At 40.1% G+C, this 26,574-nt stretch overlaps 1 protein-coding gene across 2 annotated transcripts in view; it reads left to right on the forward strand.

Moving 5' to 3' along the window:
• The first annotated feature begins 10,338 nt into the window (after positions 1-10,338).
• Positions 10,339-26,574, forward strand: part of PPTC7 (protein phosphatase targeting COQ7) — a 35,422-nt gene continuing 19,186 nt past the window's right edge. For both annotated transcript variants that reach the window (XR_003973170.1, XM_030336136.1), the window contains exon 1: positions 10,339-10,828. Coding sequence is in view for 1 of the 2 variants with exons in the window: in XM_030336136.1 (XP_030191996.1) it covers positions 10,606-10,828 (223 nt within the window). In the remaining variant the exon portion in view is untranslated. The remainder of the gene's footprint in view (positions 10,829-26,574) is intronic.

Raw genomic sequence — 26,574 nt, forward strand, 5'->3', positions numbered from 1 at the left:
TTTAAAAACATTTTGGGGGTAGTTGGCTGGCTCAGTTGGAAGAACATGCAACTCTTGATCTTGGGGTTATGAATTCAAGCCCCATATTGGGTGTAGAGATTACTTAAATAAATAAAAAAACTTAAGAGAAATATTTTAATGATGTCTTCTGTTGTGTAGAAGCTTTAAAAAATGTTATCTGTGGTAAAATATGCATGACATGAAATTCCTGTTAATGGGTAAAATATGCATAACAAAATTCATGTTAATTTATGTTAACATAAAATATGTATAACATGAAATTAAGTGTACAGTGTACAGTTCAGGGGCATTAAGTACATTCACGTTGTTCTGCAACCATCACCACTGCCCATCTTCAGAACTCTTTTCATCTTGCAAAACTGAGACTCCATCTACATGAAAAAATAACTCCCCATGCCTTCCATCCTCCAGTCCATAGCAACCACCATTCTACTTTCTGCCTCTATAAATTTGGCTACTCTGAGTACCTCATGTAAGTGGAATCATATAGTATTTGTCTTTCTGTGTGTGGCTTGTCTCATTAGCATAATGTCTTCAAAATTCATCCATGTTCGAGCCTGCATCAGAATTCCCTTCCTTTCTAAGGCTGACTAATATTTCACTGCATGGAAAGACCACATTTTGTTTATCTGTTCATCCACTGATGAGTACTTGGGTTGGCCCCATCTTTTGGCTATTGTGAATAATACGGCTATGAACATGGATGTGCAAATAACTGTTCAAGTCTCAGTTTTCAATTCTTTTGGGTATATGCTCACAAGTGGAATTGCTGGATCATATGGTAATTCTATGTTTAATTTTTGAGGAACTGTCATACTGATTTCCACAGCAGCTATACCATTTTACATTGCCACCAATAGTGCACAAGGGTTCCCAATTCTCCACATCCCTGGTAACATTTGTTACTTTCCGGTTTATTAGAATAATGATAATAATATAACAATAAAAATAATTATTATTTTATAGTAACCATCCTAATGTGTGTGAGGTGCTATCTCTGCAGTTTTGATGTTCATTTCCTTAATGATTAGTGATGTTGAGCATTTTTGCCTGTGCTTATTGACCGTTTTGTATATCTTCTTTGGAGAAATGTCTGTTGAAGTCCTTTGCCCATTTTTAAATCTTTTTTTTCTTTTTGTTGTTGTTTAGTTGTGAGAGTTCTTTATATTGTATTATATTATAATCTAAAATATATATAGTATAAATATATATATTTATATAATTTAATTAATAATATATATAATATAAATATATTTATATATTATATTCTGGATATTAACTCCTTGTCAGATATATTACTTGCATATATTTTCTCCCATCCCATGCTTGCCTTTTCACTCTGTTGATTACGATCTTTGATAAACATAAGTTTTAAATTTTGATTTAATCTAATTTATCTATTTTTTCTTTTGTTGCCTGTGCTTTTGGAGTCATAGCCAAGAAATCATTGCCAAATCCAATGTCGTGAAGCTTTTCCTCCATATTTTCTTCTAAGAGTTTTAGAGTTTTAGCTCTCATGTATAGGTCTTTGATCCATTTTGAGGAAATTTTAACTTTTAACATAATCAAATTGGTCAATTTTTTTTTAATTTTTAAAAATGCTATTTTTATTTATTTTGAGAGACAGAGAGAGAGAGAGAGAGAGAACAAGCAGGGAAGGGGCAGAGAGAGGGGGAGAGAGAAATCCCAAGCAGGCTCTGCACTGCCAGCGCATAGCCTGATGTGGGGCTCAAACTCATGACCATGAGATCATGACATGAACTGAAACCAAGAGTCAGATGCTTAACCAACTGAGCCACCCAGGTGCCATTGATCAAAATTTTTCTTAACAATGTGTGTATTTTTATATATTATTGAAGTCATCATTTCCTATCTCAATATTCTATATTTTCTTCTAAAAAGCTTTAAAGATTTGCTTTTGACCCCTGGAATTTACTCTTGTATATTGTGTGAGTTAGGGGTCCAGTTTAGTTTTTTTTTAATTTTTCCAAAGGGATAACCAATGTCCTCACATCATTTAAAAATAATTTTTTTCCTGGGGCACCTGGCTGACTCAGTCGGTGGAGCATGCAACTCTTGATCTTGGGGTTGTGGATTTGAGTCCCACGTTGGGTTTAGAGATTGCTTAAAAATAAAATCTTTAAAAATAATAAGTACCATTTCCCCCATTAATCTGTAATATTACCTCAGCTTCCTCTCAAGTTTCCATATATGCATGAGTCTCTTCTCCCTCTTAATACCTGCCTAGCTGAGCCTTCAAAAACTCATTTCCCTTTCATATCTATCTGGTCTACTAAGCTCACAGTTCTAGCTTTAAAAAATCCCCGCCTTACTCCATCCAGTTTAGTAAGCCAGTCCTTTATTTGTCTGTCACTCTTCCGCTGGTTCTGTTCCGGTAGTATGACAGAAGCATATTTTTAAAAACAACCTCATCCCTCCCTGATTTCCTCAGCAAACCTGTTTCCCAGAGACAAAATCTTCTGGGTATAAGCTTCATTAACTGCCTTCTTATCTGTTAGGTTTTCATTAGCATTCTCTACCTCAACCCATAAAGAAACATTATCTCCTGTTTAGTAGGGGCCCTGTTCTTTTTCTTTGTTTTCATTAATAAAATATACCCCCCATTCTATGGGTAAAGTTGAAGTCTGAGCTCCCTAAAGCCAAAGCCATGATCAAGGTTTATGTAATGAACAAAGCAAAGCTATTCTGGGATCTCAGTAGTGAAATGAGCCTTACCAGCATGTGACAAGCCAAATGTTAAGAAATCAGCCCCTCTGTGGGTCTTGTTCATGGCCCTGAATGAAACTCAGAACAACCTACAGAAAAACAGATTTGGGGCTATTAACTTTGTGGTGTCCACCTACACCCTGCATTTGTGCTGCCAGGAGGCTACAATCACACAAACAAGAGCTCTGCCGACCCTGTATAATTTAGCTGCCTCTGCTGTTTTAAAGTTTAGCTTAAAGCTTTGCTGAAAGACATAATACAAGAAGCAAAAACTGTCTGCCCACCAGAGCCTAAATGTTTGGAGACTAAAGTTCTGCCCTCTTTAAGGTAAGCCTTTCCTGGGACAAAAAGATTTTTTTCCAATGGCCTAATCCCTGTCCCCGCCACCTGCTGAGGTCAAAGCTGTGCTCACATGGGTTAGGTCAAGGCCTGCCCCAGCGGCCCTTGTACACAGGCCCCTGCCAGTTAAAATCCTGCCAAACAACTGTAGCTGTCACAAACTGCCCAGGTCAAAAACCCACTTGACCCACAATTACCTTTAAGCCTAGGGCCCTGACTGCACCAGAAACCTGATCTCCATGTGCTATTTTAGCCCCCCAAGTGTCAGTCGGCATGCCCGCCTCTCAAAGTTTTCCGAAAAGAAAACTAACATGTTGGGGGTTTATGGGGTGATAATTAATTATACCCTTCTCAGCCTTTCCAAATTCTAAACCCACTAAGAAGGAGATGTATCAATCAGGCTGCCAGGGCTCAAAAGTATCAGCTTTATAAGGCTGATTGGAGAATGTGGCTTCATTGTGCACTCAGTTCCCCCTCCGGATTACATTGATTCACCTGATCCCGGGCTGGATTACTGCAAGCCTCCTCCAGAGGGACAGGCTCCCAAAGGTGGAGGAGGAAACACGAGTACCCCAGAGTCAGGCCACAGCAAGAAAGAAAAAAAGAGAAAGGGACTGGGCAACATGCTCAGCATCTTCTCCCAAACACACTGATCAGACCAATCACTCCTCACCCCATGGAAGGAGCTTTTCCTTCACTAGTTTTTCTAATGAGAAGTGGGAGCTCCTCCTCCTCTATGTAAATAAGCAGAGGATAAGTTCTCTTCTCACAGTTGTCTTGGGTTGAGGACTTATTCTCAGTTCAATCAATGTAGCCATGGTACCTGGATCACATGATGTGCTTGTCAGGATTCACCATATTGCAAGCTGAACTCAAAGTGACTTAAGCAAAACAGGGAATTAGCACGAGTTCCTTTTTCAGGTAAAGCTGGATTCAGGGGTTTGCTCAATGTCCCCAGGCCTCCATTTCTTACCATCTGTAGGCTCTGCTTCTCTTTGTATTACTGCCTTTATTCTCAGGCTAGCTCCTCCTAGGTAGTGGCAAAAATGGCCATCTGCAGCTCCATTCTTGCAGTTTCACCACCTTCCAAACCCTGGTGAGAATTTCTCCTTCTTAATACTTCCAGCAAAATTCCATAGTGGAATTTCATTGACCCACCTTGGGTTACGTTGCCTTCACTCTGGACTAATCACTGTGACCAAGAGAATGTAATGTTCTGATTGATGATACCTGGGCCATGCGTCCACCGCTGGTCCAGGTCCACCCAGTCTGCACGAACCAAGGGGGTGTTGGAGTGCACCTCCAAGGAAAATCAAAATACCATTATCAGAGAACGGATTCTAGGTGGGAAAAACATGACCGTCGCACATAATGCAAAGCAGGGTAAGTTCAATTAAAAGAACAGCCTGTGGCTAGTTCCTTCAAAGGGCTTTACAGGGCAGGCGCCAAGAGTTTCCTGGACACCTCTCCTGTTCACTCCGTCTCCACCCATTAACTTCATATGGGATGAACATGCTGCTTGCTCCCTTTCCTTAACTGTAAAATAAGTTGCTTGTTTAATGTGATCTCTAAAGTTCTTTTATTCAACAGCATTCACTAATTTGATTTATTTAGCATCTATATACATGCCAGGCACTGTTCTGGACACGTGAGTAAAAAAAAAAAAAAATAGACAAAATCCCCTGCTTTCCTGGAACTTACATTTTAGTCAGTGGGGGAGCCAAACATTAAACAAAATAAGTAAGTCCTACGTGCTATGAAGGAAACTGCAGGTGGGACTCTTGGGTCGTCCCATGGTGACGTAGTCACAGGCAGATGGTATAGGTAAAGCACATGGCAAGTGTTCAGTCTATGGTATCTATTATTTTCACTCTATTATTCTTTTCATCACTCTTGTTTTTTATTGTTTTGTTATAATTCTATTATTATTTATTACTTTATTATTACTACTGGCATATTAAAAGCATTGGGTGACCCCTTGGTGTCTCCAGCATTAAGAACCCTCAGCTTAGGGGGCACCTGGGTGGCTCAGTCGTTTGAGCGTCGGACTTCGGCTCAGGTCATGATCTCACAGCTCATGAGTTTGAGCCCCACGTCGGGCTCTGTGCTGACAGGTCGGAGCCTGGAGCCTGCTTCTGATTCTGTGTCTCCCTCTCTCTCTCTGCCCCTCCCCCACTCATGCTCTGTCTCTCTCTCTCTCTCTCTCTCTCTCTTTCTCAGAAATAAACATAAAAAAAAAGTTAAAAAAAAAAGGAACCCTCAGCTTAGGATATAAGGCCCTCTGCCATAGGTCCTAACTATTTTTTTACTAAACTTTTTTTTTTAACTTTATTTGTTTATTGTGAGAGAGAGAGGGGGGGGAAGAGAATCCTAAGCAGGCTCTGCGCTGACAGTGCAGCCCCTATGTGGGGCTCGAACTCATGAACTGCAAGATCATGACCTAAGCTGAAACCAAGAGTCAGATGCCTAACCAACTGAGCTACCCAGGCGCCCCAGGTCCTAAACTATTTTTTAAATTGAGATGTAACTCACATACTATAACATTCCCCGTTTAAAGTGTACGGTTCAATGCTTTTTAGTATATTCATAAGGTTGTACAACCATCACCACTATCTAATTCCAGAACATTTTCATTACCCCAAAAAGAAACCCCACACCCATTAATAGTCACTTCTCATTTCTCCCACACCCTAGCCTATGGCAACCACTAATCTGCTTTCTGTCTCTATGGGTTTGCTTACTCTGGATATTTCATATAAACAGAATCCTACAACATGTGGTCTTTGGGGACTGGTTTCATCATGTTTTCAAGGGTCATCCATGTTGAGGTATGTATTAGTGCTTCTCTCCTTTAATGGCTGAATGGTTCCTAAACTACTTTCCTAGCCCCATTTCTCATTTTTCTTCACTCAAACCCTAAGGTTGAGCTGCACTGGATTACTTGTCCTTCTCCATACTCTGCTTTTGTTTTCTTTCTTTCTTTCTTTCTTTCTTTCTTTCTTTCTTTCTTTCTTTCTTTCTTTCTTTCTTAATGTTTATTTTTAAGAGAGAGAGCGCCAGCAGAGGAGTGGGACGGGGAGGGGCAGAAAGAGAGGGAGACACAGAATCCAAAGCAGGCTCCAGGCTCCAAGCTGTCAGCACAGAGCCTGATGCGAGGCTTGAACCCACAAACTGTGAGATCATGATCTGAGCGAAGTCGGGCGCTCATCCAGCTGAGCCACCCAGGCGCCCCTTTTGTTTCATTTCCTGCCCCTCCTCAGACCTCTCTCTGTGCATTCACACCTCTCACAAATGTCACCTCTTCACAAAGTGCCCTGAGTGTTCTCCCTCCCCCCACAAAGGGTCCCGTTTTTCCTCCCCATGCTCCTTTTTTTATTTCAACCGATGATGCTTATTTTTTCTATATATTTACTTAACTTTAACCCTCCTACTCCACTGTGATTGCCATGAAGGCACTAACTTTTTAAAATCCCTTTCCCACAGCTTCAAATGTAACAAGTGCTCATCAAATATTTGCTAACTGGCATGGCATTGGTATAACCCAGTGGTTCTAAACTGGGGACAGTTTTGTTCCCCAGGGGACATTTAGCAATATCTGGAGAGCTTTTTGGTTGCCCTAACTAGGAGGTGAGGTGTGCTACTGACATCTAGTAGATAGAGGTCAGGGTTGCTGCTAAGCAGCTTCCAATGCACAGGGTAGTCCCCTACGCACCGCCCCCCTCCCCCCTAACACACACACCAAAAAAATTATCTGGCCTTAAATGTCAATAGTGGCAAAGTTGAGAAACATTGCCACAAACTAATTAATGCTCCTTTTGAATAGGTTAGCAAAAAGAAGTTAGGAGAGATCAGTGTATGACTTTGGCAGAAAATCTTATTAAAGAATTTTTTTTCTTTTTTTAGGAGCTGAGGGTAACTCCAGGGCAAACCTCTTTCCTAATGCCATAGTAGGTGCCCTGGGAACACAGATGGTATTTTCACCACTTGTTCGCCTTTGAGAGTGACAACTGACCTCCCAGGAATCTTTGAAGTGCTAGGAATGTAATTCTGTTAAGGAAGAAAACTCTTAGGGATTTTTAAATCTATCAAAATGTCAAAAGTGAATAGTACTTCTGGGGGAGGGCAGAGGAAGGTGTTTTTTTAAAGTACCCTCTTCTGGGGGTGCCTGAGTGGCTTAGTCGGTCAAGCATCTGACTTTGGCTCAGGTCATGATCTTGGGGTCTGTGAGTTTGAGCCCCTGCACTGGGCTCTGTTCTGATAGCTCAGAGCCTGGAACCTGTTTCAGATTCTGTGTCTCCCTCTCTCTCTGCTCCTTCCCCACTTGTGCACTCTCCCTCTCTCCCAAAAATAAATAAACATTTAAAAAGATCTAAAGTATCTTCTTCTGGCTTCCCCATGATGGTGAAACTTTTCAGATCTATCTCTGGAATAAATGATTCAAGGGAACCTGAGGCCTTGTCTCCTCTCCTTTCTAAAAACTGCAAAGGAGTTTTGAGAAAGGATTCTGTTCACATTGTGCTCCAGTGAGCAACTCACTTGCAGGAAACTCATTTGCAGGAAACTCAAGGCACCCGTATCATTTAACTGAACACAGCAGCCCCATCAGAGCAGAGGTTACCAGCTTCAGAGGCACTCATCTCATCCAACCGGTTCTTGGGAGTGACACGGAAATTAGATAATATATGCTCTGAAAATGAAAGGTAGGACAGTCTGAAGGAGTTTGACGAGGCAAGAAATAGGGGTTGACGTGCTATTTTAAAAAGTTTGTCCTTGGGGTAGAATTACCTGACAGCCCGGCTGGGATTTGGTAGTGGTGTGTGTGGTTGAAAGAACAACCTTTAGCACAGCTGGCATAGACATAAATGCCAAGCAGAGGATCCACAAGACTCTACCCCCTCTTCTGGACGTGCTCCAATTCTTGTGGGCCATAAAGAATAGTAAGGCGGGACTGCGTTCTTGGAATCGCCATATCTTTTATCCAGTAAATGAACTTTTATTTAGTCTGCATAGTTGACAAAATGCCCTTGCTATGTGAAGTGATTTATTCAGTCCAATTTTTATGAAAACCCTTAAGGACAGAAACATATAGAGTACTCGGCACACTGAAACACAGAAGTGTTTAATGATGACAGTAATTAGGATAATGCAACAATGTGCTTTGAGTGAATGTTTGGCAGGACTTTAGATATATTAAGAATCACTTAAATATATATATTATATACTTTTTATATTTTATATATAAATATATATAAATATATATTATATTATAAAATATATATATTATAAAAATATATAAAATATTTATATATATAAAAGATGTATGTATATATATATAAAGATATATATAAAGATAGATATATATAAAGATATATAAAAAAGAATCACTTAAAGAATGAAATGGGAGTCCCCAGAGTAACTGCAGTTCTGTCAAAAGTGAATTGGAAGAAGACCAACGCATCTGAGTGATATTTATGTTTTAATAAAATTAAAAATTATTCCAAATTGGATCACTTGCCTCAAATCTCAATTTTCTTTTGTAACCACCCTTCAATCATTCTTGTATTCAATGTTATTTTTTATATTATTTATGGTTTCTATTCAATTATTTCCTCTTTTATTCAACATGCAATTACAAACTCCCTACCATGTGCCAGGCTTTACATTGGATTCTAATAATACAATGGCAAATGATTCTTGGCCTTGAAATTTTAGCAAATAGAACTATTCATTCATTCTTTCATTCATTTACTGAAGTATCCACTATGTGCGCATACATTCTGGGTATACAGCAACAAAGAACATAGGACCCTGAGATAATAAAATTACATTCTAGTGAGTAGAAGGAAGAGCAAGAGCAAAGGTCCTGAAGCAGCTGTGAGCATGGCTACAGCCCAGCTAGTGAAGGGGACATGGCACCAAATGGGATGGAGAGGTACCCAGAGCTAGATTATGTATGGTATGGTATGTAATCTGGCATGGTATGTAATCTGTACGTGCATACACACATACAAACATATTGCACATATTGGGTGAGCTAACCTTTCCATTAGATTACAAACTCGCCGTTAAATTTAGTTATTTAACCTAAATAATTTCAGAAGAAGTGTGTTAATAGTCAAACTTTGGAGAAGCCTACTGTGCTGTTTTTATTAGGGGTGGGCTGAGAGCTTGATAGAAAAAGTAAAAGAACTGCCTTTCTTGCCAAGGGCTGTCCTTCTGAAGAGAAGACGTAGCAGCCATAGAAGGAGAGAGGAGAGACCTCATCTTTGCAAGTCTTTAGCACTGCACCTCTTCTGGGCAACTCAAGCTAGAGGTCAGAAGACCTGCTCATACAGGTGGGCCCTCAAGATAATTAAGATTTGGGGCAAAGAAGTTTGGGGCTTGGAATTTTTTTATTACCAATTGGCAGAACCATTTGCAAAGTCTGAAACACTTCTATATAGCCATATCTACAGTGACCATTTTTTTTTAATTTTTTTTTTCAATGTTTATTTATTTTGGGACAGAGAGAGACAGAGCATGAACGGGGGAGGGGCAGAGAGAGAGGGAGACACAGAATCGGAAACAGGCTCCAGGCTCTGAGCCATCAGCCCAGAGCCCGACGCGGGGCTCGAACTCACGGACCGCGAGATCGTGACCTGGCTGAAGTCGGACGCTTAACCGACTGCGCCACCCAGGCGCCCCAACAGTGACCATTTTTGTATCTACATCACTATCTTCTCATTCAACCCCTAGTCTAATAAGGACAGTAACATCTCCCCGAATTTTCCTAAATAATATGCAAAACGGCTCTTATTTCCAGATTTCTGCCTCTTAACCCTTCCAGGATATAAATTCTGGAGATGTCACTAGAGTAGTATTATGTGACCTGACTCTAGTTTCTTTTGGATTTTTCTTTTAAGGGATGGTGGCGTTATTTAAAACAATAGCCTTTAAAATACGTGGTTAAAACAGGGAGGAAACTTTCAAACAGCCCATCTGTAATTCTCAGTAAATGAATTTAGGTCCCGCGTCTGGGGAATCCTCAAACGTCCTGGATGGTAGGCAGTGAAGTAAACAGAGACTACAACTCCCAGGAGACATTGTGTCCACTCCCTCTGCGCACGCTCGACCTCAAAGGCAGCCTGAGGCACGGGGCCCGAGAGGGCGTGGCTTGGGCCCGAGCCGCGAGCCGTGGGCGGGGCTATAGGCGTGGCCACGGGGGGGGCGGCGCTGCCGGCGCGGCCCGGAACACGCTAGTGGAGCGGAAGATGGCGGCGGCAGCGGTGGCTGCAGCCGGGACCCCAGTCGGGCTGAGGCGGAGGAGCCGCCGGCTCTGACCTCGCTCTGGCTCCGGTGCGCGCGGCGCAGCGTGTGCGAGGCCCCGCGCGTCGGGCAGGGGCGGCGCCGGCGGCTGTGCGCCGCCCTGAGGAGCGCTCCGGCAGCGGCGCTGCTGCGGCTGAAGAGAGAGCCGGCTCCGGGCCTCCGCGTCCTCCTGCTCCCCGGGCCCCCCGCCTCCTCGGGGGGGCGGCGGCGGCGATGTTCTCGGTCCTCTCGTACGGGCGGCTGGTGGCCCGCGCCGTCCTCGGCGGCCTCTCGCAGACCGACCCCAGGGCCGGTGGCGGCGGCGGCGGTGACTACGGGCTGGTGACGGCCGGCTGCGGCTTCGGCAAAGACTTCCGTAAGGGCCTTCTCAAGAAGGGCGCGTGCTACGGGGACGACGCGTGCTTCGTGGCCCGGCACCGCTCAGCAGACGTGCTCGGTGAGTCCCCGGCTCGGGTCCCCCCGTCTCAGCCCCGGATCCGCCTCCTGGGGACTTCCCTGCTCCGGGCTTTCCCCAGTTCTCCGGGCGGTGAGAGGAGCCCGAGAGCCAGTAGTAGCTGCAGGGAGGGAGCGCTTACTATGTGCCAGGCGCGATGCCAAGCGCTCCAAGGTGCGTTTTCCGTTGGAACAACCCCCATTTTAGAGATGAGGAAACTGAGCCGCAGAGCGGTCGAGCTCTGTGCTCAAGGTCACCCAGCCTGAGATGTGACCAGTTTGTCCGAGTCCAGAACCGCACTGTTAGTCACTTGGCTCTGCTAGTCCCGACGACCTCGTCCCTTCCCCCGGAGACACCTGCAGACTCCTAACCTCGCTCTTGTTCCCTCCCTGCCTCCTCCCTCTGCGTGCCCCGGAGATCTCTGATTCTTTGCGTACTCCTGACGCCGCAGCCTGTCCACGGGCTGCGGGATCCAGAGCAGACTGTCGCGAGCCCCAGACAGCCCGGCCGCATTCTTTGACCGCCTCGATGGTGACCAGATCTCCATCCTTTTCGGAGTCTCGCAGGCGGTGGCGGTGGCGGTGGCGGTGGCGCTGGCCTGGTGAAAAAACACTCGCAGTACCTTCTCCCAAACTGATCTTGCCCGCTTGAGGTCACTTGGGGTGGAAGAGAATCTCCTTGACCCAAAATAGAATGGTCGAACCTTCTTCAAACTGCAGCCAAGAAAGCCTTGAGAAATTGGTTCAAGCCTTTTCAGGCCACAGGTGCTTCCGAAGGGCCTGTTCCAGTTACACCTTTGGGGACGGGAGACTAGCGTGAGAACTTACAGAAAGGGCTAGATATAATTCAGAAGCAATCAGAAAGTTTGTCATAACGTACGTCTTTGGAGACAATGTGTATGCTATAGAATCGTATGCCATTGAATCTCCTTTAATGAGTAAAGCACTTCCTTTGAAATTGAAGGACATGCTGTCATTGAATTGGGTTCAAATGTCACTTTGGTTTCACTTCCCAGGTGAGATTGAGTTTTTGATTACTTTAAATTTCATATGCTGGGGCAAAGTTTGGCGTTGGAACAAATGGTCCTGTAACTTTTTATGACAATAATTATTTTTTAATTTGATCTCAGAATAACTGCTTATTATCTTTGTTTCTACTACATGTAGTGTTTGTGAACATGGTATAGAAAGGTTGTTCTCATTTTAATTTATGAATGACCCCATTACCTGGGTAGAAAAAATCATTTAGTGTTTAGGCAACACTCTTGATGTTAACTGTAAGAGGGTGGGAGAGGGTTCCTTAGGTGAAGGAGCTTGTAGATATCCTACAACTCCACTTTGAAGTCGGCTTGACCCTGATTCCGTGTATTTTTTTTAAAGGGCTGTCAGGAGCTGTCTTTTTCCATTACATTTAGAAGCTTCATTTAATGAGCTTGTGACCTGTGCTGCTTTTTCAAATTGCACTCATAGTGTAACAGGATAGGTGACAATGAGCCACTAAGGTTCCCCCTTGTAAATCTATGTAGTGGCTTTTGTGAAATATTTGCAATTTGATTGATGATTTGGGGACATTTTAATGAGCCAAATCCCTGTACTTAAGCTTGATTTAAAATTTTTGAAAGGGGCGCCTGGGTGTCTCAGTCAGTTGAGTGTCTGACTTTGGCTCAGGTCATGATCTCGTGGGTCTGTGAGTTAAAGCCCTGCGTCGGGCACTGTGCTGACAGCTCAGAGCCTGGAGCCTGTTTCGGATTCTGTGTCTCCCTCTCTCTCTGCCCCTCCCCCACTCATGCCCTGTCTCTGTGTGTGTGTGTGTGTGTGTGTGTGTGTGTGTGTGTGTGTGTGTTTCTCTCTCTGTCAAAAATAAATAAACATTAAAAAAAATTTTTTTTTTGAAGGCTACTTTCTTAATGAAGTGGGGGTATTTCTAAGGATGGGGGAATTTTGGTCAAACCCATTTTGAAAGATAAACCTATCATCTTGGCAGAAACCCTGCCTAATTTGGTGCTGAGCCTTGCCAGGCTGGCTCTGTGATCTGTGATTTTGGTCAAGAGCCTCTCGACTCATTTTCCTCATCTAAACTAGAGGATGGACTACCACTAGAGAGTGGACTACGTGACCCTTAGGGACTTCTGACCATCAGATCATATTTTCTTTTTGTTTTGAAAAGACGGCACCCTTTGCTATTTTGCATCTGAAGTAACGGGCATCACTTCCTATCTTATTCACATGGGTACCTTCAGTATATTTCTTCTGTTTTATGTTTGGTGCTAAAGCAGTGGTTCTTAACTATCCTTGTTTCACAGTCTCAGGATTTTTGAGTGCCCAAGGGCTCTCTCTCCAGAAAAATGTGCATGGAGGCAAAATTTTGTACAGGCATTCAAGGACTTCACTAACCCCATGAAGTCCATCTGTGTACGACCTAGAGGTGCATGCACGGGGACCAGATGAGGAACTGCAGCTCTGTACCCCTTCCAAAAGGGAGGCTGCCAGGCATAACCAAACACGTGCTGCTTATGTCACCTAGGGGTGGTCTTTGGCCATATTTGACAAAGAGCCATTTTAAGAGAGAGAGAGACTGAGTGTGTGTGTGTTTGGCGTACAAATCAGGGAAGACAGGTTCTCTTGGACTGTCCTGTTTTGGAGGAGCTCTTCCAGAGAGCCATCTTGGGAGCCACCGGAAGCAACTGAGTTGGCCTCCTTTCTTTGGCTTCCACTTTGTGTGATGGTTACTTCTATTTTATTGACACCATCCCCTCACAGGCAGCTCTGGTTATCTCTGGCTGTGAGAGAGGCAAAGCATCTCAGCACATCTTTAGTAGTGCTTTTTCTCTAGAAGTTGGAGTTCTAAACTGAAATGTGTTAAAAGACCGTTGAATGATGTTATGTTGAACCTCAGTGCTTCAAACCTTCTAGTTCTACAGATAATTCATTTTCTTTGGGTTGACACCATTTGTTGCTAAGTATATGTGCAACTCATTGTGGTCATTTAGAACTCCTTGACTGTTTGGAGTAAAAGCTGTTTGTTTCTTTTTGTATTAGAAAGAGAAAACTGTTGTTTTTCTTTAATTTAGAATTGATCTGTTGTATTAGTCATGCAGTGACTAAAAGTACCTGGTGCATTACAACATTCTGTAGAGTCCCCACTGGATTTCTTTTAGGAAAAACCGACTATGGTGGGTGTGGTGAGACATAGGAACCACTCCTATCCCTTGGAAAATTGGCAAAGGTGCTTTCTCTTTATTAGGTCCAACGGGAGGAAACCAGTACCAGCAGGGGCTATATGTGCACTTTTCTTTTCTCTTCTTCCTTGTGGCTAATCCTGAGTTCTTTCATTACTCTATGTGGCATGGATGCCTAAGTACACAAAAATATGAGAGCTGCCTAGTGTGTAACTGCTAGGCCTCCCACAGCCCTAAGCTACTTAACAATAGAATCCAAGACTGTTGAGAGTTGTAAGACTTAGAAACCTTGGAGACCAGTGAGAAGATGGACGCCTACAGAGGGTCAAATGATTTTGCTTAGGTTACTCCACTAGTTAATAGCAGCACTAGGACTAGCACCCAGACTCCCCATTCCTGTCCTCTTTCCGTTGCATCACTAGTTAGATTTTCTTGAAAAGATAGGTGAATTCAAAACCAGTCTGTCTTTAGGTACTGTTTGTCCTTTTAATGCTTTTCTGCTTAAGGGTGTGTGTGTGTGTATTTACAACTTCTGCATTCACACTATGACTCATAATTAAAATGCAACAAAAACTCCTCTGCATACTAAAGCACAGTTAACTGAAACCACTTCTTTACAAATGGCAGCATGGTCTCTGCCATCTAAAATCTGACCTCTGAAAATTGAGTATTTGTAATGTAATTCTTAAAAAACTGCAGGATATTTATTTAAGCTAGACTTAACTTGAAACCTTAAAGAGAAATGAAAACAATGTCATATTCTAGCCTTTAGGTATGATTTTGATCGTGGCCAGGATTTCTGAAGTGTTTTTGTAAGTAATGGCAGTTTTTTTTTTTTTTTTTTTTTAATTTTTTTTTTTCAACGTTTATTTATTTTTGGGACAGAGAGAGACAGAGCATGAATGGGGGAGGGGCAGAGAGAGAGGGAGACACAGAATCGGAAACAGGCTCCAGGCTCTGAGCCATCAGCCCAGAGCCCGACGCAGGGCTCGAACTCACAGACCGCGAGATCATGACCTGGCTGAAGTCGGACGCTTAACCGACTGCGCCACCCAGGCGCCCCATGGCAGTCTTAAAAGTAGTTGTCTTTAAGGTGTAAGGATTATGTGAACAATATAAACATTAAAAGTGTATTTAGGAAGTGAATACATTAGGTAGAATTTTATGTTTTCCAACAGTCATGATAATTTTAATGTATTTGATTGAACTTCTGTACCCAAAAGTGAGCTATCCTTTTAGTAGCAAAGTAGTCACCCTGGGAGAGTGTGTATGTATGCTAATTTAAGCCTTTGAAGAAGTCCTCTTTGAAACTTGCCTCAGCTAAAATTTACGCTGTATCAGGAAACTAGTGTTATTACTATATAGTCATAATTTTCTGAAAGCCAAATTTTAGCCTGATCTACATATTGACAGCAGACATGACCTTGGTTGAAGTTTAAAAAATTGAGGTATAGAATTCATCTGCCATAACATTTACCTTTTATAATTAAAAAATTTGGGGGGCACCTGGGTGGCTCAGTCAGTTGAGTATCCCACTCTTGGTTTTGGCTCAGGTCATGATCTCATGGTTTTTTGGGGTCGAGCCCCACATCAGGCTCTGTGCTGGCAGCTCAGAGCCTGCTTGGGATTCTCTCTTTCCCTCTCTCTCTCTCTGCCCCTACCCTGCACATGCTGTCTCTGTCTCTCAAAAATAAATAAATAAAACTTAAAAAAAATTAGTACATTTAGTACTAAATTTAGTATTTAGTACATTCACAAGATTGTTCAGCTGCCACCACTGACTAGTTCCAGAACATGTTCATCCCCACACAAAAAAAAACCCCTGTGCATTAGCAGTCACTCCCCGTCTCCCCTCCCTCAACCCCTGGCAACAGAAAGTAGATTCTGACAATAGATTTGCCTATTCTGGACATCTCATATAAATGGAATCATACAAAATGTGGCCTTTTGTATCTAGCTTTTTTCACTTAGTATATTTTCAAAATCTGCTCACATTATAGTTTGTATCAGTGCTTCATTCCTTTTAATGGCCGAATAATATTCTGTTATATGGAAGGACCGCATTTGTTTATCCATTCATCTATTAATGGACATTGGGTTGTTTCTACTTTTTAGCTGTTGTGAATAGTGCTGTTGTGACACATTCATGTACAGGCTTTTGTATGAACGTATATTTTTCATTCTCTTGGGTATATATCTAGAAATGGAATTATTGGGTCTTATTATAACTATAACTTTATGAGGAATATAGTTGTTTTTTATATAATTATTTTTACATACTTATAATTATCCAAGGGAAATTTTTTTAAAAGGTAAAAATCAAATGTAAGTTCTAAGATTAATCAGTACTTTAAATATGCCTGATTTCATAATCTATGTACTTTCAAGAGAAAATTGTGGAATATTAAGGAAATATGAGAGTTGTGGGTTTAGTAAAAGAGCCTTTAGGACCCATAGAAGCAACAGGGCTTAAGAAGTCACTGGCCAAAAAAGGAAAGAAAGAAAAAAAAAGCCATGCATTTGACTAGTTGCTGTCTGATTTTTCTGAGTGTTCTTTCATTGTGTAATAAATAAGATTACAGGGTTGCTGGGTAGAGGAATTTTGCTGTTTGTTTTTTAAACCCTTTCTCCCTGATATTTTCTCATTTTGTTATACAGATATATTGTACTTTTCTTAAGATTCTTCTAAGGCACATTATTTTTAAAGTCATGTCCTCATTTGTTATACTGTCAGAACTACTTTTCCTTTGTTCAGTCTTTAATCTAGAGATTTCTCAAGCTTAGTTTTAAATTTTCCTAACTCTCAGCTTCTCTCTCAATGTGTTAATCTTTTTAAAGGATTCTAGATGAATCTTTTTTATAGAGCAAGTAACTGAATTTTGAAAGCATGACTGTTTATACTTTTTAGAAAATACATTTTTTTTAAAAAGGTTTTAAATTGTAGCAGAAGGTAAGATGCATATGTTAGTTAGCTGGTTGTGGTGGGGTTTTTTTCGGAGGGTGGAGGAGAAGGGGCTGGATCTAAGGAGGCTGTTCCCTGAACTTTAGCACTGCTTTATGAAACTGGGCAATACATAACCTGAATAGTAGCAACAGTATCCAAATGGAGTTTGTACTCTCATGTGTGACTCACGAAGCATTATATCCGGGCCACAGTATTTGACCTACAACCATGTCCTTTGAGTAAATGCTTATGTCAAGTTCAAGCTGAATATCAAATGCATTTTATGTAAGTCCTGTGCCTTTTAGAGAGGCCTTACTTGGGGCTTTAGGTTCAGAATTTTCAGGAAAATGCTTTAGGAAAGTAAGTTAACAGTATTTTCTTTCTAAAGAAATTTGACTTTTTAGGGGCACCTGGGTGGCTCAGTTGGTTAAGCATCTGACTTCGGCTCAGGTCAGGATCTCACACTCTGTGGGTTCTAGCCCCACCTTGGGCTCTGCCCTGACAGTGCAGAGTCTGCTTAGGATTCTCAGTGTGTCTGTCTGTCTGTCTGTCTGTCTGTCTCTCTCTCTCTCTGCCCCTCCCCTGCTCGTGCTCTCTCAAAAATAAGTAAATAAACATTTTTTTAATTTGAAAAAAAAGCAATTAGACTTTTCAAGCCAGAAGTTCTAGTTAAGCTGAAAAACAGTGTGCGTTGTGAGTTTGCCTTTCAAAATTAGTGTTAACTTTTGATCTCATTTTAAGAAGTGATGCCCTGGATCCTAATTTTTGTCATTAGTAATAAAATTTAGTGATCTATTTTGTTTGGGAATTGTCAAATATTTTAAAAATCCGGTATTTTTCTATTTCCTTGAGAGCTAAGTCATTTGTTTCCTATTATTAAACAATACACACAATTTACAGAATTGCATCATAAATCAAGACTTTTTGCAAAAGCTGACTCATTGCAGAGGGCATTAGGCTGATAACATACTTAATCATTTAAACTTGAGTTGGCAAGTGGCACAGCTCTTTCAATTTAGTTTAAAATTTTGAAGAAGAAAAGATGTTCAGTTCTTTTGAATAAGATCCCAAACAGGATTTTGGATGGATTGTGGGGTGGGGTACAAAGCTTTTCCTTGAAGAGTGGAAACACTTCACTCAGTTTTTCCTAAGCATTTATTCAGTATCTTGACACAATATATGATTCATCAGTGCTTTATATGTAGTGCTTTAGATTTTACAGTGCATTTTTGTGTTTAACATTATTTAATCTTTTAACTAAAATAGCTGTTCTTATCTCCATTTAATCTGCATCTGTTTCCTCATCTGTGAAGTTGACTCCTCAATAAGGTCGTTAACAGCTGGTATCATAGCTGGGACTTGGGCCTAAGTTTCCTGCTTGGTTATCTGGTGCTTTTAAATAAATGCTTTTGTTTTGTGCTTTAAAAAGTAACCCATGTTCAGAAAAGCACAGTATAAAACACCTGTACATCATAATTCAGCTGTAGTCAGTGTGGCTTCCTCTAGCCTTTGTGTATGTACAACAATATATATATTATTAAATAAAATTGAGTTAATAGTAATGTTATTTTTTGTAATGTAAATTGAGCATATTTCCTTACATAATTGCATCACATTTTACTGCGTGCATAGTCCATAATTCATTTAGCCAGTCATCTATTTTTCGTTAGATTATTGCCAGTTTTCTTTCATTTTTTAAAAGATTTTATTTATTAAGTTTTATTTATGTAAGTAATCTCTACACCCAATGTGAGGCTCAAACTCACACCCCAAAATCAAGAATCGCATGCTCTACTGACTGAGCCAGGCAGATGCCCCAATTGCCAATTTTCTGTTTTGAGTAACATTAGAATGAATGAATATCTGCATCTGAATATTTCCTTAGAATAAATTCCTTGAAGAGTTCTTGTGTCAAAGGCTACAAACACTTGCAAGGTCTCTGATATGAATTTTAGCATAGGTCCCTTCAAAAAGGTTATAGTAATTTATCCTTTTCCAATTGTTATGAAATTGCTCTCATTAGTAAGCTTATTATTGATCTTGAGTCTGTCACATTTAATTAACAATTTATAAATTTACCAGGTTCTTAAACAGTTGTTTTGTGGTGAATAAGTTTGGTGAATAGTTCTAGAATTGATTGAATTGTTGGTATGAATCCCACAGGCTACAAAATGACTGCAAAAACTTTGCCAGAGACTACAAAAGTGACTTACTACAAAGAATGCTTTCTGTTGAAAGACCCAGTACTATTTTGACTCAGGCCAATTCTAACACATTTTTGTACCGATTTTTCTTTTACTCATTAACAGACTATTTTGAAAAGAAAGGGAATTTCTTTTTGCGAGTCTGTGTGCCACTATGACTGTACATTTTGATCTTTCAAGGATGCTACCCAGCAAGTTTTTTGATTTATCAGAATTTGTCCATGCTGTCATTTGATGTCTATGAAAAAGATTAGCTGTGCTGAATGAAGCAAACAAAAAGTGCTTCTGTTTTCACATCAGTGTTTGGATAGCAGTTTAGGATAAGAAAATAGAGGTGAGCTATTTGCATAAGAGCTAGAAAACGGTTCATGGTCTTTAAGTCAACCACTAATTGGTAATATGGTCATTAATGTTTCTATGAAATGAGGAACTCTAAACAAAGATGTCTTATGCATACATTGTTTTTAAAAATTCACTTCTCTTAGTTCTTGAGCATCAACTTTGATCTTATCATTGCTTTTCTTGTTCATGTATGCTAAATTCACTCAACAGTTAGTGGTCTTTGGATAACAAAGTGTGTTTTGTGAATACATTCCATGTATACATATAAATTTCTTTACAGATCAGATGAATTCAGTGAAGTAAATTAATACTAATCGATAACCCTCTTTTATTCTTTTTTTTTCCTTCTTTTATCAGAGTTTCAAATTGAAAAATGGTTGGCCTGACATTTTGTTAGGCTTAATTAGACTTTTGTCAGGTAGTAACACTTAAAGAAGAAACATTTCCAACATTTTTAAGTGGTTAAAACTAAAGTAAAAGGACATGGGGCAGTATTCTTACCCTCTGAATCATTATTGCAACGTCTCTGAAAACATACATGTGATGGTGTAATAAAGAAGAAAGGAAAATTTGCGAAGGTTAAAATGGAGCCTTTGCTTCAAAACTAGCTCATGCAATAAATGTAATGTATGTGAAAAAGAAAGCATAGCTGTATGTTAACCTTTATTTTATAGTTTCTAAATCAGGTTCCCTTTTCTTGCAGTGTGATTTAGAATCCCAGAATCTTAGTTCTTAAAGGAACTCGAGAGAATTTGTCCTTCCTGTCGCTTATTTCACAGATAAGAAAAGTGAAGCTTAGAGAAGTGATTTGGCCAGTTTCCTACAGCAGGTTAGTGGCAAAGAAAGCTGGGAGTGGTGTTCTCTCCTGACTCCCTTTTAGGATTCTTTCCATCAAACTTTCTTATAATGGTCTGTGACGGGAGCATCCTGTAGCTAGCATAACACCTTGTGCAACTCTACGATAAAATATTGGGTAAGTTCTCTTTTTGGAGTTCTCAGATGAAAGTTTGTATACCAGAGTGTTGGTATTGTAACTTTTCAGTACAGTCACCTGAATTCATGGTTTACGAGTTGCTTCCTTGGTGGAGAAGACTGAGAACAAAACAGACTTCAGCCTGGAAGTTTCATAGTGGGGCAGGGAAGGCCACAGGAACAGGATAAAGAATACACATCAGGTGTTATGGAAGCCTGGCGTCAGGCCTCGAGAGATGGGTTTTCAGTAAATGGAGGCAAATGAGAAAAATGGTGAAGCTCTCCAGATTGAGGGATCAGCAGAGACACTGGAGATTCTCTGAACTACAGCTGTTTTGTGGCTAAAGAGTAATTTGGGCCAGCTGGGTGGGTTTGGGAGGGTGGTTGAGAATTGTTAGAAAATAGGTTGAGACCAAACTGGAAGGTCACAGTTGCTGTGTTAAGTAATTGGGTGTTTCATTTTTGTTGTTGTTAGGAAGCTATAGAAAATGTTTTCACTTTTGTTTTGAGTTTGGTTTGGTCATTTTTGAAGAGGTACCACATTCAAATGGTACAAAATTCAAAAGATACTATAAATTTAAAAAGGTGCAGAGTAAAATGTCTCTCTTGTTCTTGTCTTCTAGCTGCAAAGTTCCTCTCCCAGAAGGAACTAATGTTACCGGTTTCTTATGTATCCTTCTAGAGAATGTTTTTACATATACAAGTAAAAAAGTGTATATACCTGGAAGGTATTTGACTAGAAGAATAACATGGACATAGTAAGCTTGTAAAAAGCAAAAAAGAAAGAAACGAAAATGATACAAAGAGTGTAATGGGAGAACAGGAAGCAAAAGACCAGTTAGGAAGCTACTGAAATAGTCTGAGTTAGAAAAGGCTTAAACTAGGGCAGTGGAAAGTAGTTGGGCTTCAGACTCATTGCAGACATAGAACCAATAGTCCTTAGTGATAATTGGACAAAGAGGATGAAAGAGAAAAGAGGAATTGAAGTTGATTTTGAGGTTTTGCATCTGGAAGCTTCCTTAAGGTTTCTAGCCTACAAGTGTGGGTGGGTGGGGCTGCAAGAGAAGGAAATGCAAGAGAAGGATCAAATTTGGGAATGGGAAACAGGGAATTGCTTGTTGGGAGAGGCATTTCAGAGGTGGAATCATCTGGCTCATAGAATGTTTAAGTCCAGCTGGCCTTAACTAAGTTCTGAGTGCTCCAGTAGTGATTCTCATTAGAATCACCTGTGCAGTTGGTTTGCCATACTTTGCTAGGATGTCCAGGTCCATCCTGGGCATACTGACTCAGGAGGTGGGACTTGGATTCCACAGGTAATGTCATTGTGCAGCAAGAATTGAGAACTGTTATGCCAGCTACTAGGCCAGCACCCAGAGATGAAAAGGATGGTCGGTTAGCAATGTGAAAGAGACTCCGCCCTGAAGGGGAGTCACAATATAAAGAGAAAGGAGACAGGAAAGTTGTGATAGAGGTGCTGTGATTATTGTAGTGACTGAAGGGAATGGTTTAGGCCAATTTATATATCACCAGTTGTTATGTAAGATTTTCCATTTAAAATAAGGAATATCTAAATCTGAACCCTGGCACCTAGCAGACAGCAGGCACTGAAGAGATATTTGTTCACTAAGGTTATTTCAGAATCACTTCTGAAAAAGGAAAACTAATTTCTTCAAAGTGTAGGTGGATCTGTTTTTCCCTGTATATTTTGTAGAGACGTATATGTTTGTTCCTTAATTCCTGTTAAATGTTTAATGAGATACTGAATGGTGGTGGATGTGTGATGGGAAAAGTTGAATGGACTCCATGCATCTTTTATATATTACCTGTGAGTGGGAATTGTCTTTTGGTTGTGACCACAGAACAGTGGTTGTAAACTACAAACACTGATCAAAGATTGCTTGGTATAGACTGTTCTATATGCTGTTATTTGGTCTTAGAGAGGCATAAGTCTCTCTTACTGCATGTCGACTATGAGCTGAGCACCCATTTACAGGTGAAGATGCTAAGGCTCAAAGAGCTATCCAAGGGACACCCTTGGATACACATTACCCTGGTCCTGGAGCTGCAGTTTGAACCCAGATCTGACTCCAAAGCCTGTGCCCTTGCCTAGTGTATATACACTGCTTTTCAAGTCAGAAATGATCATTTAAAACTTGTTTTACTAAGGTGATCTTTGCTGAGTCTGAATACTACCTTGACATTAGCTATTCCTAGGCTAATAGTTGAGCAAAGTCCCTTCATTAAAGCAAATAAAGGCCTCAGTTGAACTAACTAGTTCAGTGGGCCTCAAGGACTTTGGTGGTTTCAGGCCAGTCCTTTCCTTCAGGAGACCTCCTTTATAAGCCTGAACTCCTGCAGTGAATTGTTTGGGCTGATTGCTGGTCAGAGGTTCCTGGCTGGAATGTAATAAATAGGCATTTACCTGGAGGTCAGGTTTCTCAGCTCTTAAGAGTTCTACCCTCACCTTTATTACTGCACTTTATCCGTATTAGTCAGACTCTTAAGGAACTGCCCAAATTGCCTCTCTTGTCAACCTCCTCCCCCATGACTCATGTTTTCATCTTTCAAGGCACGGATCAGGCACTTCTCTTCTCCATGAATACTTTCTTGATTCCTTCAGCTAGATGTAATCTGATCTTTACTTTAGTTTTTATTGGTGCATGTTTATTTTGTTAGAGCCATTTATCATAAACCTCTCCAAACCCTTCTTCCCTGCCACAGTCACTACCACTTGATTTTAAGCTCCCTGGGCAGGAAATCTTTTATTATATGTAAATCCCTTTAGCTCCCTTTCACTACAATGTCATGCATATAGAAAATGTTCAGTAAACTGTGTTGAATAACTTTAATATTGAATGTAAGTGTAAAATATAGTTCTAACTGGATTTATATAGGTTTTATAATCCCTCCCATAAAGGTAACATATATACTCATTACTGAAAAATGGGAATATCGTGGAAAATGGAAAGAAGAAAAAACAATTATTGGTCCTACCACTCAAATATCATTACTTAGTGAAACAGTGTGTAGGAAAAAAAATTAATTAGTGTTTAGAAATTAAGGGACAGTTCTCCACTTGGCAGACTTATTCAGAGGAATTATGTTCTCATTTTTTAAAAAAAGAGTGTTTGTGCCAGGGCTACATGTGACTCTTGACCTCTCCCAGAGGGTGGTATTTTAGTAAAGGCCAGCTCTTATTTTTATAGATGGGTGAGAAAAGCAGGGAGGTAAATAAGTATCCTCTTTGGGGTTAGGTCAAGGATATATAGCTTAATTGTCATAAATATTATGTTAACCTTTAAGACCAGAATTCTAGATCTAATCTTATAAATTACAAGCAAAAGGAAAAATTCTTTTTTAGCCTAAAGGGCCAGTACAAGTAGGTACACATCAGATAACTAACTAGGCTTTAATTGCTGTTGTTTTCTTATTTAAACATTAAATCATTAGGTGTTATATAACATTTTCTAATATTTAGAAACAGAAGTCTTGGCTTTAATAGAAGCCCTTAATTCTATGACACACTAAGGGCCCTGCCCATACACTTCACAGTTCACAATAAGTGTGAGCCCATGATTTGCCTGTTGCTTCCTTCGGTTCAGAAAGCACAGCTAACAGCATTTAGCATTTGAGGAAGATACTGTTGCAGCTCAGAAAGGAGTGAAGTGACCTTTTCTGTGACTTCACCTTCAACTCTTCAGTTTGATGAGAAGGTAGTGATTCATACCCAAGTCTATAAGATAACCAAGTTCCCCAAGTCACGCTGAGCCAGACATTCCACATTAAGTGTTGGTATTTAAACAGAAGAGCTAAAGTTAGAGGAAGAACATTTTAATTTTAATTTTATTTTATTTTGCCTTCACAGTATCATTTCCTAATCCTTTTAGCATTTTTCACTACTTTTTTAAGGCAAAGCAACTGCCCAGAATTGTCTGGAAATTACCATCTCTAGATAATGAAGTATTCTGGGCAGTAGGGGTGAGTGTGTGTGTGTGTGTGTGTGTGTGTGTGTGTACATTTTAATTTGATTAATCACGAAGTAATTTTGTGTTTACTAAGCTAGTAAGAAATAGCAGCTATATTGTTTAGAATTCTAAAACATAAAATGGACCATTCTGCTTTGGATCCTTATTTAAGTGCCTCAGACAGTTCCCTTTCTTTAGCAGAATTTGAGTTTTGTTTATAGGTTCCACTTTCACACATTTTACCACAGAGTTGAACCTTTCTTCCCTTCCATTCTTTCAGCTTCATGGCCTCAGCTCTGAGTTTGCTGTTCTGCTTAGAGATCTTGAATTCTTGACGTAGATTTGTTCTCCGGAGAATCAGAAGAAGCAGGTTTTGTTGTGATTAATGAAGAATGGTTGCTTTGGGGAAACTTTTTGCAAAGGGAATATATCACTTGCTTGTTAAAGCAGAAAGAACATCATAATCTATATAATTTCACCTCTAGAGAACTGAAAGGACTGTTAGTCAAAGCAAATTGTACTTTTCTGAATAACTCAACTGTTGAATTTTGTTTTTTTTTCAGTAATTCTGCTTTTTATTCCCTTTGGGATAATTATTTGCAGATACAACATTTCACAGTCCTGAATCACAGGGGAGTGTTCTTAATGCCCAAATAGTTGAGGCTTCAGCAATGTTGATACAAATATGATCTATTCTATTTGATAGAAATTGAGTTTATACTCTGATCTCATTTTTCTTTAGTTATAATGCTTCATGTTGTGATGTCTCTAGACAAAGAAGATTAGCTCGGAGAACACTAGATGATAGTATTTGAAAAAGAACCTTTTCTTCTGAAAAGGAGCTGGCCATAGCACTGCAATAAATACTGCCTAGCCAGGGCTTCATTAGATGAATACTTGCTGCAGAAAGTGTAAAAACAGATATCCTGATCCCTCCTTATTCAACTCTTGTGATCCAGCCAGAATCTTACTCCGTTTCTCTTCTGGAGTTTCAATTCACTATCAAGTACCCATCTTAGTAGATAGGAGATGTGTTTCACTGATGGAAAAACAATCCCTGTCGAACTGTCTTGCTTCACTAGAGTGTGAGGCTCAATGTAAAATGCCTCAAGATCATCAAAAATGCAAAGAATAAAGCTATTACCTTTGGGTACTAGATAATATCTGAAATTCTCCCAGAGTCTATTTTTAGATAAAATTGTCAAATCTTTTTTCACTGATACATAAAAATTGAAATTTAGAATTTATTCTCTAGGCGTCACTTTCTTCTGGAAAATGTTTGCTTTGTAACTAATTGCATGTCAGTCTGAAGGTGAGTGTAGTAGGAAGGGCTTAAGAATGGCAACCTCATGCTTATGGCTGATAATGGACCATACTAGAGAGACACAGACTAATGTTGGCTTAGTTCAGAGTCTTTTTCAAGGTGAGCCTTTTGCAGCTAGGTGACCATAAGTAATTGGAAAGATAGGATTGTTAAGCTTCCACAATTTCAGCTTATGAAATCTTTTCTCCTTCAACTTTTGGCCTAGAACAAAGCTATTAAGTAAAAATTTAAGTTTAATAAAAAGCCAAATGATTTTTTTAAAGTACGCAAAATTTTGTTTTTATATGATTATAAGTAAGGAAAAGACAAAAATGTGTTAATAAATGAAAATTGGCTGTTACTTCAAGAATTTTCTTTTTATAGAAAGATACACTTAAATGATGGGAAACACACCAGAATTATCCTATCTTCTTTTCTCTTAACTCTTCACTTTAGAAAAACAGTCTACAGGAAACTTACCAAAATATTATGTGGAAAATTATAATCATCATAAATATTTTCTGGTTGATTATCTTCCACTTTACAAAACTGGCATTTCCACGTAAATAGTACACCTAAGTGAATTTTCTGTGTTCTGTAGTCTCCTCTCAGCCTTTTGCTTGGCTATTTCAGATATGTAACCATTATCTTACTCTAATAATGGTTTTAATTGGATTTGGGGGGTCAAAGGAAACACTTAAGCTAGATATATGCTGACAGAATGTTATTAATGGAGACATAAGATGATTATAGTGAATTAAAGGAAATAGCTTCTATATTCAGTGTAAACTCTCTGGTGGCATTCAAAGCATTCCCAGTCATTAATTCAGGCCTACCTTTT

This window comes from Lynx canadensis, chromosome D3 (assembly GCF_007474595.2).
Source record: "Lynx canadensis isolate LIC74 chromosome D3, mLynCan4.pri.v2, whole genome shotgun sequence".
NCBI classification, from domain to species: Eukaryota; Metazoa; Chordata; class Mammalia; order Carnivora; family Felidae; genus Lynx; species Lynx canadensis.